We start from the raw sequence: 15503 nt of genomic DNA, 5'->3' as shown, positions 1-15503 counted from the left end.
GAGTGTGCGGGGCGGTCCGGGACCAGGGCCGGGTGGTGAGTGTGAGGGAGGTGAGTGTGCGGGGAGATCCGGGACCAGGGCCAGGCGGTGAGTGTGTGGGGTGGTCCTGGACCAGGGCCGGGGCGGTGAGTGTGCGGGGCGGTCCGGGACCAGGGCCGGGGTGGTGAGTGTGAGGGAGGTGAGTGTGAGGGGCGGTCCTGGAGCAGGGCTGGGGTGGTGAGTGTGAGGGAGGTGAGTGTGCGGGGCGGCCCGGGACCAGGGCCGGGGTGGTGTGAGGGAGGTGCGTTTGCGGAGCGGCGAGTATGCGGGGCGGGGAGTGTGAGGGAGGTGAGTGTGCGGGGCGGCGAGTGTGCGGGACGGTCCGGGACCGCGGCGTCAGCGTCTCCTGGCCGCCCCCCGCTGGCTGACTGGGGGTCGCCGCGGCCCCGAAAGGAACGCCGAGTCCTCCGGTCCGTGTTACACACCCCCCCCCCCCGCCCGGGAGACGCACGCTGGACTCGGAGAGCCGCCGGGGAACGCGAGGGCCGCCCCACCCGGGTCGGGTCGGGGGTGGGGAGGGCGGCGGAGCTCGGTCGCCCGCAAGCTCACAGGAACGAGGCGGCGCCCGCAGCCGCGGACCAGGGCCGGGTCCGGGGCAGGAACTGCGACGCCAGAGGTGCCGAGCGGCGGCCGACGAGTCCCAACCAGGGCCGGGTGCCTGTTTTGTGCCCGCATCCCGATTTCACTCACACGACCCCCGCGCCTCGACGGTGACTGACGGAGACTGTGCACCCGGCACCGACCCCTCCGCGCCGCAGGAGTCCCGGAAAGCAAGCGACGGCTCGCGGCTCACAGGGCCCCGCAACCCGACGGCTCTGCCCCGACGGCGCCGAGGTGCCCGTACCCCCCGGGCCGGGCCGCCGGCGCCGCAGGCCGTGCTCCCTGCCGGGAATTGCGGTCCCGGAAGCCCGCCGGCGGCGAGCTGCACGGGCTCGGCCGCCTCGAGAGAACTACAAGTCCCAGGATGCCCGGCGCGGGCGGGTCACGGGGGAGGGGCGGCGGGCGCGGCTAAATAGCCTCCGTCGGCCATCTTGTGGGAGAAGTCCCAGCGCCGCCTCTTCGCTCGCGTCCTCGCCTCCGCGGCCGCCGCCTCTTCCTCCGCCTCCTCCTTCGCCTCTTCCTGCCTCGTCCCGGCTTCCGCCGCCGCCGCCGCGCCCGCCGAATCGCAGCCCCGGGGCGAAGCGTCCTCTGATTGATTTACGTGTTCTCGCCCCTGCAGCCTCCAGACACGGTGATCCGGGCGGGCCCCGCAGGAATTTTGTCCCCTCAGCGGCCTCACACTAGTATCGCATGTCCACTATCCAGAACCTCCAATCTTTCGGTAAGGCCCGCGGCCCCTGCCCGCGCTCGCCGGGGCCGCCGCCGCCCCGCACCCCGCCCCCTCCCGGCCCCCGTCGCGCTCCCCGCCCCCCGACTGGGGCTTTGTCTCGGCGCCCAGAAAATGGCGACTGGGCCCCTGGCGACCCCTCCCCGCGGAGCCCCGGGCCCGCCGCCGCCTCTGCGAGCCCTTCCCGCGGCGGGGGCTGCGGGTCGGCGGCCCCGGGCGCTCGCCTGCGAAACGACGCCCCGGGTCGATCGGTGAACGTGCTTGTGCGCAGATACGGGTGTTTCTCGTCTCGCTTCTCGAGGACGGGCCGCGGTCAGAGACCAGGGGCCGCGTCGTCGTCACGGTGTCGCGGGGCCGCGGCGGAGGGTCCCCGTCGTCGGCGGGGTGTCGCGGGGCCGCGGCGGAGGGTCCCCGTCGTCGTCGTCACGGTGTCGCGGGGCCGCGGCGGAGGGGCCGCGTTGTCGGGGTGTCGCGGGGCCGCGGCGGAGGGGCCGCGTTGTCGGGGTGTCGCGGGGCCGCGGCGGAGGGTCCTCGTCGTCGGCGGGGTGTCGCGGGGCTGCGTTGTCGGGGTGTCGGCGGCCGCGGCGGAGGGTCCCCGTTGTCGGCGGGATGTCGCGGGACCGCGGCGGAGGGGCCGCGTTGTCCGGGTGTCGCGGGACCGCGGCGGAGGGGCCGCGTTGTCGGGGTGTCGGGGGCCGCGGCGGAGGGTCCCCGTCGTCGGCGGGGTGTCGCGGGACCGCGGCGGAGGGGCCGCGTTGTCGGGGTGTCGCGGGCCGCGGCGGAGGGGCCGCGCTGTCGGGGTGACACAAGACTGTCGTCGCGATAGGGTCGGGGACCGCGCTAACGAAGGTCCGCCCGGAACAGCGTCTTCGGTTCCGCACGCCTGGGCCGCGGCGGGTTAGATGTTTCCCTTCCCGCGGGAGCGGCCTGCCTGGAGGCTCTCCCTGCCCCGGCCCGTGACGCCCGCACCAGAACCTTCTGTGCCTACTGCATAGCTTGCTGTGGGCCACACACCTGGAAACGCCTTGCTGAAAGGTAATTCTTCCCCTTTGGAACTTTGTGTGTCCCTTCGCAGACCCCTTTGCTGATGCAACTAAGGGCGACGACTTACTCCCGGCAGGGACCGAGGATTACATCCATATAAGAATCCAGCAGCGGAACGGCAGGAAGACGCTGACCACTGTCCAGGGCATCGCAGACGACTATGACAAGAAGAAACTTGTGAAGGCTTTCAAAAAGGTAAGGGCGCTGGAAAGGAAGGAAAGGCGAAACCGCAGTCCCGGCCGTGCTAAGGGGACACCCTCACCCGAGTCCCACAGTGCGGGTGACAGTGACCGGTTCTCCTCCTTTCTCCTAATTAACACCCGGCTACTTATGCGTGGCCTCCGGTGTTACAATGAGATGTGAGTGCTTTTCACACAAAATGTGAGATAATTCAGGTCCTGATGTTCCAAGTGAAATCCCTTCATTTGTTTCCCTCTGATTCACTTGCAAATTACTCAGGAGTGTTGGGGATGATGAGAGACAGGACCTGGCTCCCGAACACTAGCAGGGCCGCAGGGCCGGTCTACTGGAGTAGCGTTAGCCTTGTGGTGAAAATGAACCCTCAGCGTCCCTGACTCCATCGCGTGGCGTGTCTCCTTCTGCAGAAATTCGCCTGCAATGGTACTGTGATCGAACACCCTGAGTACGGGGAGGTCATTCAGCTCCAAGGTGACCAAAGGAAAAACATCTGCCAGTTTCTCTTGGAGGTGAGTGCTGGCTGCTTTACTTACAACCTTGAGGTTGCTTCCAGAATGGCATTCGAGAACATGAATTATCTCTTACCTGGGGTGGGGAAGTCACGTGAATGAGGTGAATTGGGTAATTGAGAAAGAAGTACAAAGTTGGTACTTATTTTAACGGCAGCAGAACCTTTTTTGGTTCATTTTGTCATTTGAGTGACCTGATCACTCTTGTATCTGCGCGCCGGCTTTTGAGCATGTGGCGGAGTTTACGTGGCTGTTGAACTGTTCACAGTAAACATTGCAAGGACAGTGTTGGAACAGACTCTGAACACTGGCTGTCTTTATAATCACTGCCCCATGTTTTCTTGGGGCGGAAATCCTGCATTCCTGAGTGATGCTGCTGAATTTTGTTTTGCAGGTTGGCATTGTCAAGGAGGAACAGCTTAAGGTTCATGGATTCTAAAATGAACCTAAATACGTGGAGAATTTCTTGAATAATTTTGTTCTCTAAACCCGGTTTGGCTGCCTTGTGAAATGATTCTCTGCAGTAAACGGACTTTTCGTGTATGTAATCATTCAAACTCCCATTCACACCTGCATGAGTACAGAAAACATGGGGTATGTAGGCTAGTAACACATAAAAAAATTGCAGTAAGATGGTAACGAAGCCCCGTATTCATCTTAACATGTTTCCAATGGAAAATATTTTGTTTTGAGTGTTTATTTGTTTATTGTTCAGTTTCTTTTCCATTTGATTAAATGCTTTTTTGTTGTATTAAACCATGTATGTTGCAGCTTAACAATAAAGAAACATCTCTGAACCCTTTTGTGAGCAGTTAGGTTCCCAGATCTAAGCAAGTAAATACACATATTTTGTCTTTCATAGTTGGAGTCCTTGCTCTGCGAATATTCTTTGTCATTAGTTTTCACCTGCTGGAGGGAACCTTTGTTACATGACGTGGTGTCCTCCCGTGACGTGTCCTCCCTGTACTGACTTACAGATGAGAGTGAGAAACGGGTTCTGCATGCGGCCAGAGGCGAGATTTATCAGAATGTAGTGTTAAAGTCTTAAACTAGGAAGAGCAGTTTATAAATTCTAAAGCGTTAGCACGTAGAACGCTTCTGTGTGTTTTAATTACTGTTACTGCAGCGCCAACAGAACCTCTCCCGAAGTGTCGGTGACACAGCAGGCTCCTGACCCAAAAGAAGTTCGGGGGGTGCACTGTCCTGTGGGTGCCGGTGGGCAGCTCCACTACCCTGCACGTGGAAGACGAGGTGCAGGCGGTCTTCCCCAGAGTGCTAGGAATGAGGGTGCCCGCTCGGGGCTGGCTGTCCAGAAAACCCAGTTGCTCTCGCTGCGTCGTGGATTTTGGAATGTGTTCGGCCCCAGGAAGCGAGGCCGTGGGTGACCACGCAGGGGTGTGGGGACGGTGTGAGGAATAGATGTGCAGCTCCAGTTCCACACTCCTGCTTCTTACGGAGTAGTGACCATTCACTCCATCACACAAGCCGTGTCGTTAAAACCATTTTGCCAGGATGCATCCGCAAGTGCGTGCGCTTCGGCTCAATGCGGTGGGACGGCGATGACGTGAAGAGTGTCTTCCCCAGGGCCACCGTGTCCTGTGCCAGCTGAAGCCTTGCCCTGTTGCGAAGGCCCCCCGGAGCTGACCTCTGAAAGGCGCTGAGTGATAGACTGTTCTACTTAAGTCAAGGAGGATTGGCACTACTGAGTGAGTGTACCGGAACACGATGCCAAATTTGGCACGCTCATTTCTGAAAAAATATATAATTTGAACAAGGAGATTAAGCTGTTTAGGAGCATTTTTCGACTTCACTGAGAAATCCTCATTTTTCTAGCATTTTGTAATGATTTCACCTCTAGTTGAGAGGTGCTGTGGGACTAGTTTATGAAAACGATAAAGCAGAAGCCTAAGTTAACATGTACATTGCAGACTTGCCTTTTCATTGCAAAATAGGAGAGCCAAGTTAATGCCCAGAAGAGAATTGACTTAAAACTGAACAGAGGGGTGCTCGGCTGGTTCAGTTGGTTGAGCATCTGACTTCGGCTCGTCATGAGCCCATGGCTCATGAGTTTGAGCCCTGCATCAGGCTCTGTGCTGACAGCTCGGCGCCTGGAGCCTGCTTCAAATCCTGTGTCTCTCCCTCTCTGCCTCTCCCCTGCTTGGGCTCTGTCTCTCTCTCTCTCTCAAATCAATGTTAAAAAATAAAACCTGAACAAAGAAGGTGGAGGGGAGAGGGACCATCATAAATAAAAAGGGACCCCTCTTGGCACCCGTAGTTAAGCTCTCCGGTCGTCAGTGTGCCAGGCCCCTCCCACTCCATGGAGCAAACCTTGAGCAAACCTTTGTTTCTTTGAGTGGCACCTCTCTTGACCTCCCTTTAGCCTGTGAGCCCCAGAACCCTGACCGGACTTCCCACCTGGAGGGCGGCCCCCATCCTTAGAGGCTTCTCATGCTTGCACAAGACAAAGGATATAGAAAGGACACACCTAAGAGCTACAGGTTTCTGCAGTTGTACTGAAACTTCAGAGGAGCTGGGAGTAAATCTCTCCCTCACGTGGGCGAGCTCTGACTGCGAGTCTCAGGGCTACGTAAGAGCATGGGGGCAGGACGAGCCGCCCCTGTCGCTCACGGGCAGGAGGGACCAGGCAACACGAGTGTACGGAGAATAGCTAGCCGAGGGCGCACCTCCCTGTGCTGCTCACGCAGGAGTGTGTAGATCTGCAGTGTCGTAAGTGGTCTGTACTTTGAGGATGCAAAATGTCCCTGCGCCTCTAGGCCTGGCAGAGGTCTTGGCGAAGCCTTTGGGGAATGAGCCTTCGGTTAGGCGCAGCCTGGAGTGAAGTGCTAGCAGCGAGGTCCTCTGCCCTTGGTTCTCAGACGCCCTGAGGCAGAGGAAGGCCTGGGCAAGCAGCCGCTCTGGGTCCATTTCAAGTAATAATAGTACCTGTTCTCAACCATCCTGCAGAGGTGAGGGGACTCATAGACAACAGTTCTATCCCCAGTCAATGGCCGTTAATCAAAAACCTTAAGAAATCAGAACGTGAACAGATTTCCGTGTGCCACCTGCTACCCACTGGCTTCCAGCTAAAGGGATGGGTGGTTACAGCTCATGAAGGCAGCCCCGCCGGATTGCCCACAGCCTCATTAAGAGTGTTCCGCTCATCTCCAGGCCAGAATTCCTGGTGAAAAGGAACAAGAGAGGCAAGACCCTGCTGTAACTGACACCAAGGGACTCCTCCCTTGCGGCAGATTGCAACCAGCTGCCCTTACTGGACAGGCAGGCGATAGCCAGGTGACACGATGCTCGTCTGGGATCAAGGGGCCAAGCCAATCAGCTAGAATCAAGCAGGAGCCAAACCATGTATTGGACCCTCAGCGTTTGGCAGCTCCTTTCTCGTGTGGCCGTGTTGGCACTTAACTCCCTTTCTATCTGGATAATGGAAGCTTGGAAAAAGAAACAGCATTCATCAGAGGAATAGCTGTTATTTCTTCACTTGTGGAGAATCATTCAGAGTGGAATTAGTGCCGTAACGGGGAGGGAATTTCAAACTGTCCTTGGATAATCTTCATCCAGGCATTATTGTGTTCGAGGTCCAGCCCAGCCGTTGGGGAATCTCTCACCTGTACAGAGAACTGAAGTCAGCCTTGGCCGTGAGGATGCCCATGGGGCTCAGGGAGCTCCGCAGTCTGCTCTTGAACCTAGCCAGCAGAGCAGTAGATTTGCCATGGTCTGTAGTTGTGCTCCCAGTGAACTGAGGGCATGATTGGGATTGTGGTTGGTGCCTTATCTCAAAGGAATGAACAACCTTAGGGCATTTTTCATGAAAAAAACAAGTACACACATGGGTGCCATTCATTAAGGCACAAAAGGAAACTAAAGTTCAAAGCCAAAATCTCCCGCAGGGAATCTAAGTGCTCTCAGCCCCCATATGGGGCCTCCGCTGAAGCTCTCTGCTCTCTCGCCTGGTGGGCTTTGAAGGGCCCCTGAGCCTGCAGGACGGTCTGAAAGGAGGCCGAGCGTAACCTCCGCGTTCGTCTCCATGTGTCCTTGACCCATTCTGATCAGGACCCCGGACCCACGCGTCAGCAAACAGGATGGCAGTGGAGACAGAACCAGAAAGCACTTTAATCCACATAAACCATGACAAATTCTGGGGACAAGACATCACCAAGGATTTGGAGAGAAGTGTAACTATTTGAGTAGGAAAAAGGCCCACCTACTCCCTGGTCACGAACTGAGGGCCACTCTGCGCGCTTTGTTGCCATCGACTTGTGACAAACACAGGAGGTGTCAGCCCGACACTCAGACGACTACAGGGACCGCTAGCTGCCTACGTGGTGGACCAGGATTGTTGAAGTAAAACAACATAGGGTGCTGCGACTTGGGCTAGTAAAGAAGCAGGGAATTGAAAGCGCAGGGGACGGGGAGGTGATGAGAGCCCGTGTGTGGGCCTTGAACACCCCCTTGTGGCCACTTTAAAAACTCGATAGCTCCTGGCAGGCAGTTCACAAGTAACTTGCTGAGGTTTCAGTTGTTGGGATCATTAAAGCAGCAGCTGACACGCTTCATTTTGTCACCTCTCACATGTGAGGCAGAAATTGATCCAGCCAATCCTTTATCATCGCAGTCCATAAAAATCTCTCACGATCTGCTATTTTACATGGGAGAGACCAGAAAATGCTTCCACAGCCTTGCCCAGGGGAAGTATAAAACCACCTCACCTACTATCTAGCACGATGTTATTGGAAGGAATTTGACTCAAATGTAAACAGAGACGTCTGTTTATAGCCTCCAGAGAACAAGTGCTCCTCCTAAATTGTCACCTGTTGAACACAGTTTGGATGTTTACACATAGACGCACACGCACACACACACAGAACTTATACACATAGTGCTTTCGCTGTAAACCTCTGTCACAGGTTAGTGTGCCTTTCTGGCTAGCAGAGGCAGACCCACAGAGGTCCAGCTGAACATGAGCGGTTTTTATCTGGGAAAAATAGTGACTGGATTCCGTAAAAGTTCGTAGGGCCACAACACTCGATGCAGTACCGTTAGGCCCGAAGAACCCAGAACAGGACTCATTTGGAGAGGCTCACCTTCACAAGTCGGGGAGACCCAAGGAGGGCTCCGGGCAACCTGGAAATTGTACTGTAGGGATTTGATTGTCAGCACCATGTGATGGGCCCCTCGGAAAATGTACTCTCCCTCTCACAGCAGAGCCTTTGGCCCTTTCTGGGTTCTTACTGAGCTTTGCCCTCGCTTCCTCCCTTCCCTTGCAATTAAAGTAAAAATGGCTTTCAGCGTACAGCTCGAGCTCCTCATGCCTCTGCTTGGGCGATGGAGTCTCCGTGGCCAGATTCCTGGTCCAGACTCACAATGACCTCCTTGCAAACACCTCATCTCCTCGGGCCTCTCTTCTTTGTACTCCGGTGTCAAGATCTCAACCACCGACTCCATGCCTGCACAGAGCAGCTGCAGGTAGCTGGAGGGAACTGTGACTTCCCCCTTTCCCTTCACTCCCATCCGACATCCCACACGGCAGAAGGCTTAGTATCACCCGTCACTGAGGTACCTTTTTCCAGCTCCGAATCTTCCCACCTCAGGCTGTGGTTTGTACCCTCTGTCTTCTTTCCTGTTTGTAATGAATGAAGTGTACTTGCTCCAGTCAAAACCAGTTCCTCCATTCGTGTCCAGAGCACTGTCGCCTCTTCTCCGTGAATCACCCACTACAACCATTCTCTCTCTCTCTCTTTTTTTTTTTTTCGGAATCATCCATTTCTTCCTTCTCTGCTGGATCCTCTCCAATGGACAGAAATATCCTGCAATATCTCCCATCTTTCAGATAGAAGAAAACCTCTCTCGATCTCACATCCCCTACAGCTGCTAATCAGCCTGTTTGACATCCATTTGGATATATAACAGGCATCTCATGACGACAAACAGAACCTCTGTCCACCCCCCCCACCCCCCTGCCATTCTCTTTCCCAGTCTGCCTCATCTAGGGTACATGGCACCCCTTCCACAAAGTAACTCAAGCCTAAAACTTAGTCATCTTTGAATCTTCCTTTCCTTCACTGCCTACATTCCCATCCAAATCTAACCAAATCTTCTAGTTTCTCTCTGCAAAATATATCGATGTCCACCTTCCCTCCCACATGTCCTGACCTAGTCCAAGTCCGAGCCACCGTTGTCTTTCACCTGGCCTCTTATTACAGTAGCGCCCCCCTCCACTGGTCGGCTTGTATCCTTTCACCCCTGTGATTCCTTATAAAATTCAAATGAGATTATGTCAGCTCTCCGCACAAGATCTTTGTGAACGCTGTGCTTAATAATAATGCCGAACATATTCTAGTGGCTTTCAGGGTCCCGGGGACCCATTCCCTGCCCGCCTCCTCTTCTTGCTACCTACACCTTTGACTTTCCACTCTGCTTCCGGACACACTGGTCCCTACCCCCGTTGCACGCGCCGTTCGCTCGCCTTGGATGCTCTGGCCCTCTCCATCTCCCTCCTTGTCACTCACTTTTAGTTCAGACCTCAAGGACGCCATCCCTGACTACCCAGTCTAAACAAGTCCCCCGCCCCCACAGTGTCCATTGCTAATAAAACACCCTGTATTTTGTTTTCTTCATAGCACTTATATTTATTCAAAAGTGTCTTGTTCGTTACTTGTTTGCTGTTTTACTTTGCCACTTCCCAGCACTTAACGTGTAAGGTACACAAGAGACCCTTGTAGAAGGCGCTGTCGGTGCCTCCCCCTCCCCGTGGCACTCACCATCCCTGTGCGAGTGCCCTGGGTGCCCCGGCTACAGGGATCTGTGACCTTTGCTTGCGGGCTTTCTCTGGCCACGGGAGCGCTCTGGGCCTGCACGGGGCAGGACACAAGCACTAGGGAATTAACCCCTGCCCCTTGCCCCTTGCCCCTTGCTTCAGTGGCCCTAGAACCACGACTGGTAAGAGTTGGTATACTGCACCCCAGACCCCTCACCCTCGGGTGGGAAAACCTAGAAGCATGTTCTGTACGGGCTCCCAGAATTGCCCAGCAAGACGGGACCTCAGTTGCCCATCACGATCACCTGTCGGTCTCACACCTTGCATTGGCTTTCTTTCAGTTCCTGCCTCATTTCCCCATTCTTCCGCCCGTACTTTCTGAGCTCACCTCCCAAATACACTACTTGCACTTCGATCCTTATCACAGCCTTCTGTGGGAACCCAACCGAAGACGCCTCTGTATCTCACCCCCGGTGCTTCGAACATGGTCTGGGAAACAGCAGGTGTTCAGTAAATGCTTGTTGAACAGACGACTAAGTCTGCCTTCCTCTGATCTCCACTCACCCTTTGCGAAGTTCCAATCCAGTTATTTAACTTAGCTGCGGATCATTCCCAGTTGTGAAGGCATTTGGAGCCTGTGGACCCCTGAAATGGGAAACGGCTACACTGTTTGTCATCAGAGTCTTTGGACACGATTACTCCTGGCCTCACCCCGCCTGTTCCCCATGCTATCTCCCTGGGGTGGGGGGCAGAGGAGGGGAATTCAGTTGCAGGAGGAAGGAAGCAGGCAGAATGCCTGGTGGAGGCATATTCTATCAGGGCCTCAGAAAGCCTGGGGTGCCAGGCCCCTTTGCCATTCACCAGGATGACCCGGTGCCCAGGCCTGCCAAGATGCGGGATGAGACTTTGTTCTATTCTTATCACAGGCCTCTGTATTTCAAGGGAGGCCCACCAGGGGAAAGGATGGACCGTTTAGTTGAAGGTGTTGGGACATTTGGCTAAATGGAGAAAAAGTTGGGTCCCCACTTCACACCAAAAATGGTGATGGATTCCAGATGGATCAAAGATCTAATCGGGAAAGGCAAAAAATATAACGCAATCAAAAAAATGTAGTCGCGTATGTTGTGACCTTGAGATGCAAAAAGAGATTTTTCTATTGTAAAATATATATACGATGCCATTTACCATCTTAACCACTTTCAAGTGTAGGCAGTGGTATTAAGTAGATGCTTCTGTGTCCCCACCGCCACCACCCATCCATCGACTGAAAGTCTGTGCCCAGTACCCAATAACTCCCGGTTCTGCCCTCCCCCCCACTCCTGGCAACCAGCATTCTACTTTCAGTCTCCACAAATTTGGCCTTTCTAGACCCCATACAAGTTGAGTCAGATGGTATTTGTCCTTTTGTGACTGGCTTAGTTCACTTGGCATAACGTCATCAAGGTTCGTCCATGTTGTAGCAAGTGTCAGAATTCCCTCCCCTATTTTATTTTATTTTATTTTATTTTATTTTATTTTTTATTTATCTATTCTATTCTATTCTATTCATTTTAGATAGAGAGCGAGAGCACGTGAGAGCCAGGAGAAGGCAGAGGGAGAGAGAGGGAGAATCCTAAGCAGCCTCCACACTCAGCACAGAGCCCGATGTGGGGCTCGATCCCACAACCCTGAGATCATGACCTGGGTTGAACTCAAGAGTTAGACGCCCAGCTGGCTAAGCCACCCAGGTGCCCCCTCTCCTTTCTTTTTAAGGCTGAATAAGAATTACTCCGTGGTATGCACCTGCCGCACTTGACTCATCCGCTCGTCTGTTGATGGACACTTGGATTCCTTCCGCCTTCTGGCTGTCGTGAATAAAGCTGCTATGAATACAGCAGAAAAGGACTTTTGTAACAGGACCTGAAACAAAGTATAAGGAGACAAACTGATGGTTTGGTCTCCATTAAAAGTAAAGACTGTTTTGTCGAGAGGTGCGTGGGTGGTTCAGTAGGTTAAGTGTCTGGCTTTTGGTTTTGGCCAGGTCATGATCTCATGGTGTATGGGTTTGAGTCCTGCACCTGGCTTTGTGCTGACAGCGTGGAGCCTGCTTGGGATTCTCTCTCTCCCTCTGCTCCTTCTGCCCCTCCCCTGCTCTCACTCTCTCTCTCTCTCAAAATAACTAATAAAATTACCAAAACTTTTTGAAAAAAAAAAGACTGTGTTTGTCAAAACAATAACAGAAGATATTATACAGCCTAAAACCTATAAAGGTTTAGTGCTAGTTTCTAGAATATATAAAGAATGCTTGCAAATCAGCAAAGAAAGCTTTTTGTACTTGAGAATGATGTTTATTTCCATAATGTTCATTGGAGTATTATCTACCCCCTTTTCCTAAATATTCAAAAGCTGACAACTTCAAAAGTTGAGTTGACAAAATTTTTATATTTCTGCTTTCTTTATTTTTTTAATGTTTTATTTATTTCTGAGAGAGAGAGAGAGAGAGAGAGCGTGAGCAGGGGAGGGTCAGAGAGAGAGGGAGACACAGAATCCGAAGCAGCTCCAGGCTCTGAGCTGTCAGCACAGAGCCCGACACGGGGCTCGAACCCACAAACCATGAGACCATGACCTGAGCCGAAGCTGAATGCTTAACCGACTGACCCACCCAGGCACCCCTATTTCTGCTTTCAAACACCAAACAAAATAAAATCTAAAACAACAAAGTTTAAAGATACAACCAAATTAAAAAGAAATATTTTCAACATATACCAAAGGGTTATTATGGTTTCTTTCAGATCCGGTTTTTAAAAATATGTACATATCATCCCTTTCGGGAAAAAAAAGAGAAAAAATTTTTAGCTCCACCTGGGGGAAGACAGTTTCATGTTTTGGCTATTAGGACCGGAGATAATTAAATGAATAAACTTTTTATTTTCATGAAAACTTAATTTTTTATTATCTCTGTAATGTGTGGTTTTTTCAGGTCTTTTGGAAAACACAAAAAATCCAGAAGAGCTCAAAGAAAAAAAATAAATTACTCATAATTCCACCATGCAGGGCAACCACTGTTAATCATGTTAGGGTGTAACCTTATAGCTTTTTGGGGGTGTCTGGGGGGCTCAGTCGACTGGGCATCTGACTTTGGCTCAGGTCATGATCTCAGGGTTTATGGGATCGAGCCCCTCATCAGACCCTGTGCTGATAATGCAAAGGTTGCTTAGGCTTTTCTCTCTCCTTCTTTCTCTGCCCCTCCCTTGCTCACGCTCTCTCTCTCTCTCTCTCTCTCTCAAAATAAATTAATTAAAAATAATAATCTTACAGCTTTTGGGGTTTGGATATAGTTTTTTTTATAATGAAAGTAGAATTAACCTGTCTATTATATTTTGCAAGCCATTTTATTGATTTTTTTTCTCTCTCATTAACAATTGTTTATGTCATTAATTATTCCCCCTCCAGGGGTTGATAGCCTCTACCCCCTAAGATCTTGCCTCTAGACTCAAGTATGCAAATTCTGGGTGTTCTGATTGCAGTTTGTGCAAGGCACAGTTTGGAGCCAGGAAGACCTGGGTTTGAATCCCAGGTGTCAGTCAGAACTGTGAGACCTTATACAAGTCACTGAACCTGGACTCCGTCCAGGGGGCAGTGAGAATCTAAAGGATCTCATTTATGTAAGGTGCTAAGTCAGCCAGGCACCCCGCTCCCTCCCCTGTCTTCCTCCTGAGTCATCAATTGAGGCAGAGAGAGCAGATTAGGAAGAGGAAGTCAGGAAGGCCCACAGCGGGCCAGAGACGGCTGACAGGAGCCCTCACTCTTGAGGGGCAGGGAGGGGTCAGGGAACACAGAACAAAAGGAATTCAAAAGAAGCCAGAAATGCTGTCCTGTGAGTCCCTCAGGACCGGCAGGAAGGAGGGGAGGGAGGGACCCCGTCAGGACAGAGGGCGAGCCTGGGGTGTGCCAGGCTGGGGTTTGGACCCTCCCAGCCCCACGAGCAGCAGCAAACAGGAATCAGCCGCATTCACTGTGCCAGGCTCCAAGGTCACGCAGCGAACATGACCGGGTCCTCGCCTCTGCCTCCAAAACACACAGTCCGGGTGGGGTAGAGACTGTAGGGGGTGAGTTTCTAAAAATGTTTTTCTGGGGCGCCTGGGGGGCTCAGTCGGCTAAGCGTCCGACTTTCGCTTGGGTCATGATCTCGCGGTTCGTGGGTTCGAGCCCGCGTCGGGCTCTGTGCTGACTGCCAGCTCAGAGCCTGGAGCCTGTTTTGGAGTCTGTGACTCCTCTCTCTGACCCTCTCCTGCTCACGCTGTCTCTCTCTCTCTCTCTCCTAGAAATAAAATAAAAAACATTAAAAAAAATGTTTTTCTTAGGGCGCCTGGGGGGCTCAGTCGGTTAAACATCCGACTTTGGCTCAGGTCATGATCTCACAGTTCATGGGTTCGAGCCCCGCGTCGGGCTCTGTGCTGACAGCTCAGGGCCTGGAGCTGCTTCAGATTCTGTATCTCCCTCTCTCTCTACCCTCCCCTGCTCATGCTCTCTCTCTCTCAGAAATAAATAAAACATTGAAAAACAATTTTTTAATAAAAAATAAAATAAAAATGTTTTTCTTTTTCTTCTTTCTTTTCTTTTTTTTTTGTTTGTTTTGTTTTGTTTTGTTTTGCTTTGTTTTTGTTTTTGGAAAGGCTTTTGACAATCGCACTAGTGACCGCGGCCATCCATCCTCTGCAGCCTTATGCAGAGCCTGGCAGCTGGGCTCCGGGAACCCTTCTGTGCAAATCAAAGCCTCTGCAGGCTTATCCTTGAACAGGCAGGTATTGGATTTGAGTGGTTTAGAGAATTGTTCAGAAAAGGAATCGACGGGGAACAGCCTCAGAAAAGAGGGAGAAACACGCTGGGTCTGGAAGAATCATTGAGACAAGGTGTAGGGTTCCTACCCCGCAGAAGCGTCTTCCACCTCCCAAACCACCAATCCTCACAGAAAAGTGCCAGGCTGGTTATGGCCCTGCATACCCAGGCCCCTGCCACACTCTTTCCTGAGCTATAATTCACAAGCCATAAAATTCGACCATTTAAAGTAGAGTCCCCTGGGTTTTAGTACATTCACCAAGTCGTGCGACCATCACCACAAGCGTTCTCGGGCGTTTTCATCCCCCCCCCCAAAGACACTCTCCCCCCTTAGTCTTTCCTCATTTGTATGATTTCATCGACGTGTGTATAGTTTTTGGCTTATACAGTTCGGTCTTTGGTCCATCGTTAGCGAACTTTGTGAATTGGTGTGAGACAGGGGTCTAAATTCGTTCCTCTGCAGATGGATGTCCCATTGGCCCAACACAATTGGTTGAAAGAATATTCCTTCCCCCGTTCAGTGGCCATGGCACCCTTGTTAAAAATCAATTGGCCAATTTGTAGCAACATGGATGGACCTTGAGGGTGTTATGCTGAGCGAAATAAGTCAGGCAGAGAAGGACAGATACCATACGTTTGCACATATAGGAGGATTAGGAGGAACTTAATGGAGGACCATAGGGGAGAAGAAGGGGGAAAATGGTGGGGGAGAGGGAGGGAGGCAAACCATGAGAGACTCTTGAATGCTGAGAACAAATTGAGGACAGATGGGTGTGGGGGGGAGGGGAAGGGGGGTGAT

General features: G+C 52.7%; 1 protein-coding gene and 1 long non-coding RNA gene across 3 annotated transcripts in view; one reads left to right on the top strand and one right to left on the bottom strand.

Moving 5' to 3' along the window:
* LOC120235080 overlaps positions 1-881 on the bottom strand; it is a 5589-nt gene extending 4708 nt beyond the window's left edge. Inside the window, exon 1 of the long non-coding RNA XR_005529294.1 lies at positions 491-881. This is a non-coding gene — a long non-coding RNA (uncharacterized LOC120235080). The remainder of the gene's footprint in view (positions 1-490) is intronic.
* A 227-nt stretch (positions 882-1108) lies between these two features.
* Positions 1109-3976, top strand: EIF1B (eukaryotic translation initiation factor 1B). 2 transcript variants are annotated; one of them, XM_039237196.1, is made up of 4 exons: positions 1109-1360; positions 2487-2605; positions 3016-3117; positions 3512-3976. In XM_039237196.1, exons 1-4 carry the CDS (start codon positions 1330-1332, stop codon positions 3554-3556), a joined length of 297 nt encoding a protein of 98 aa, XP_039093127.1. In that variant the 5' UTR covers positions 1109-1329; the 3' UTR covers positions 3557-3976. The 2 variants fall into 2 exon arrangements, with proteins under 2 accessions (XP_039093127.1, XP_039093126.1); XM_039237195.1 differs by having other exon boundaries at positions 1111-1360; positions 2442-2605.
* Positions 3977-15503: the final 11527 nt, after the last annotated feature.

Source organism: Hyaena hyaena, unplaced genomic scaffold, assembly GCF_003009895.1.
Source record: "Hyaena hyaena isolate Hyena2069 unplaced genomic scaffold, ASM300989v1 scaffold_121, whole genome shotgun sequence".
NCBI lineage: Eukaryota > Metazoa > Chordata > Mammalia > Carnivora > Hyaenidae > Hyaena > Hyaena hyaena.
This window is presented reverse-complemented; position numbering and strand designations above follow the sequence as displayed.

Bases quoted from the DNA above. Each gene is read 5' to 3' on its own strand.
- EIF1B (XM_039237195.1), top strand. From the start codon at position 1,330: ATGTCCACTATCCAGAACCTCCAATCTTTCG. The intron at 1,361-2,441 runs GTAAGGCCCGCG...GTCCCTTCGCAG, and splicing joins CCAGAACCTCCAATCTTTCG to ACCCCTTTGCTGATGCAACT. The intron at 3,118-3,511 runs GTGAGTGCTGGC...TTTGTTTTGCAG, and splicing joins TCTGCCAGTTTCTCTTGGAG to GTTGGCATTGTCAAGGAGGA.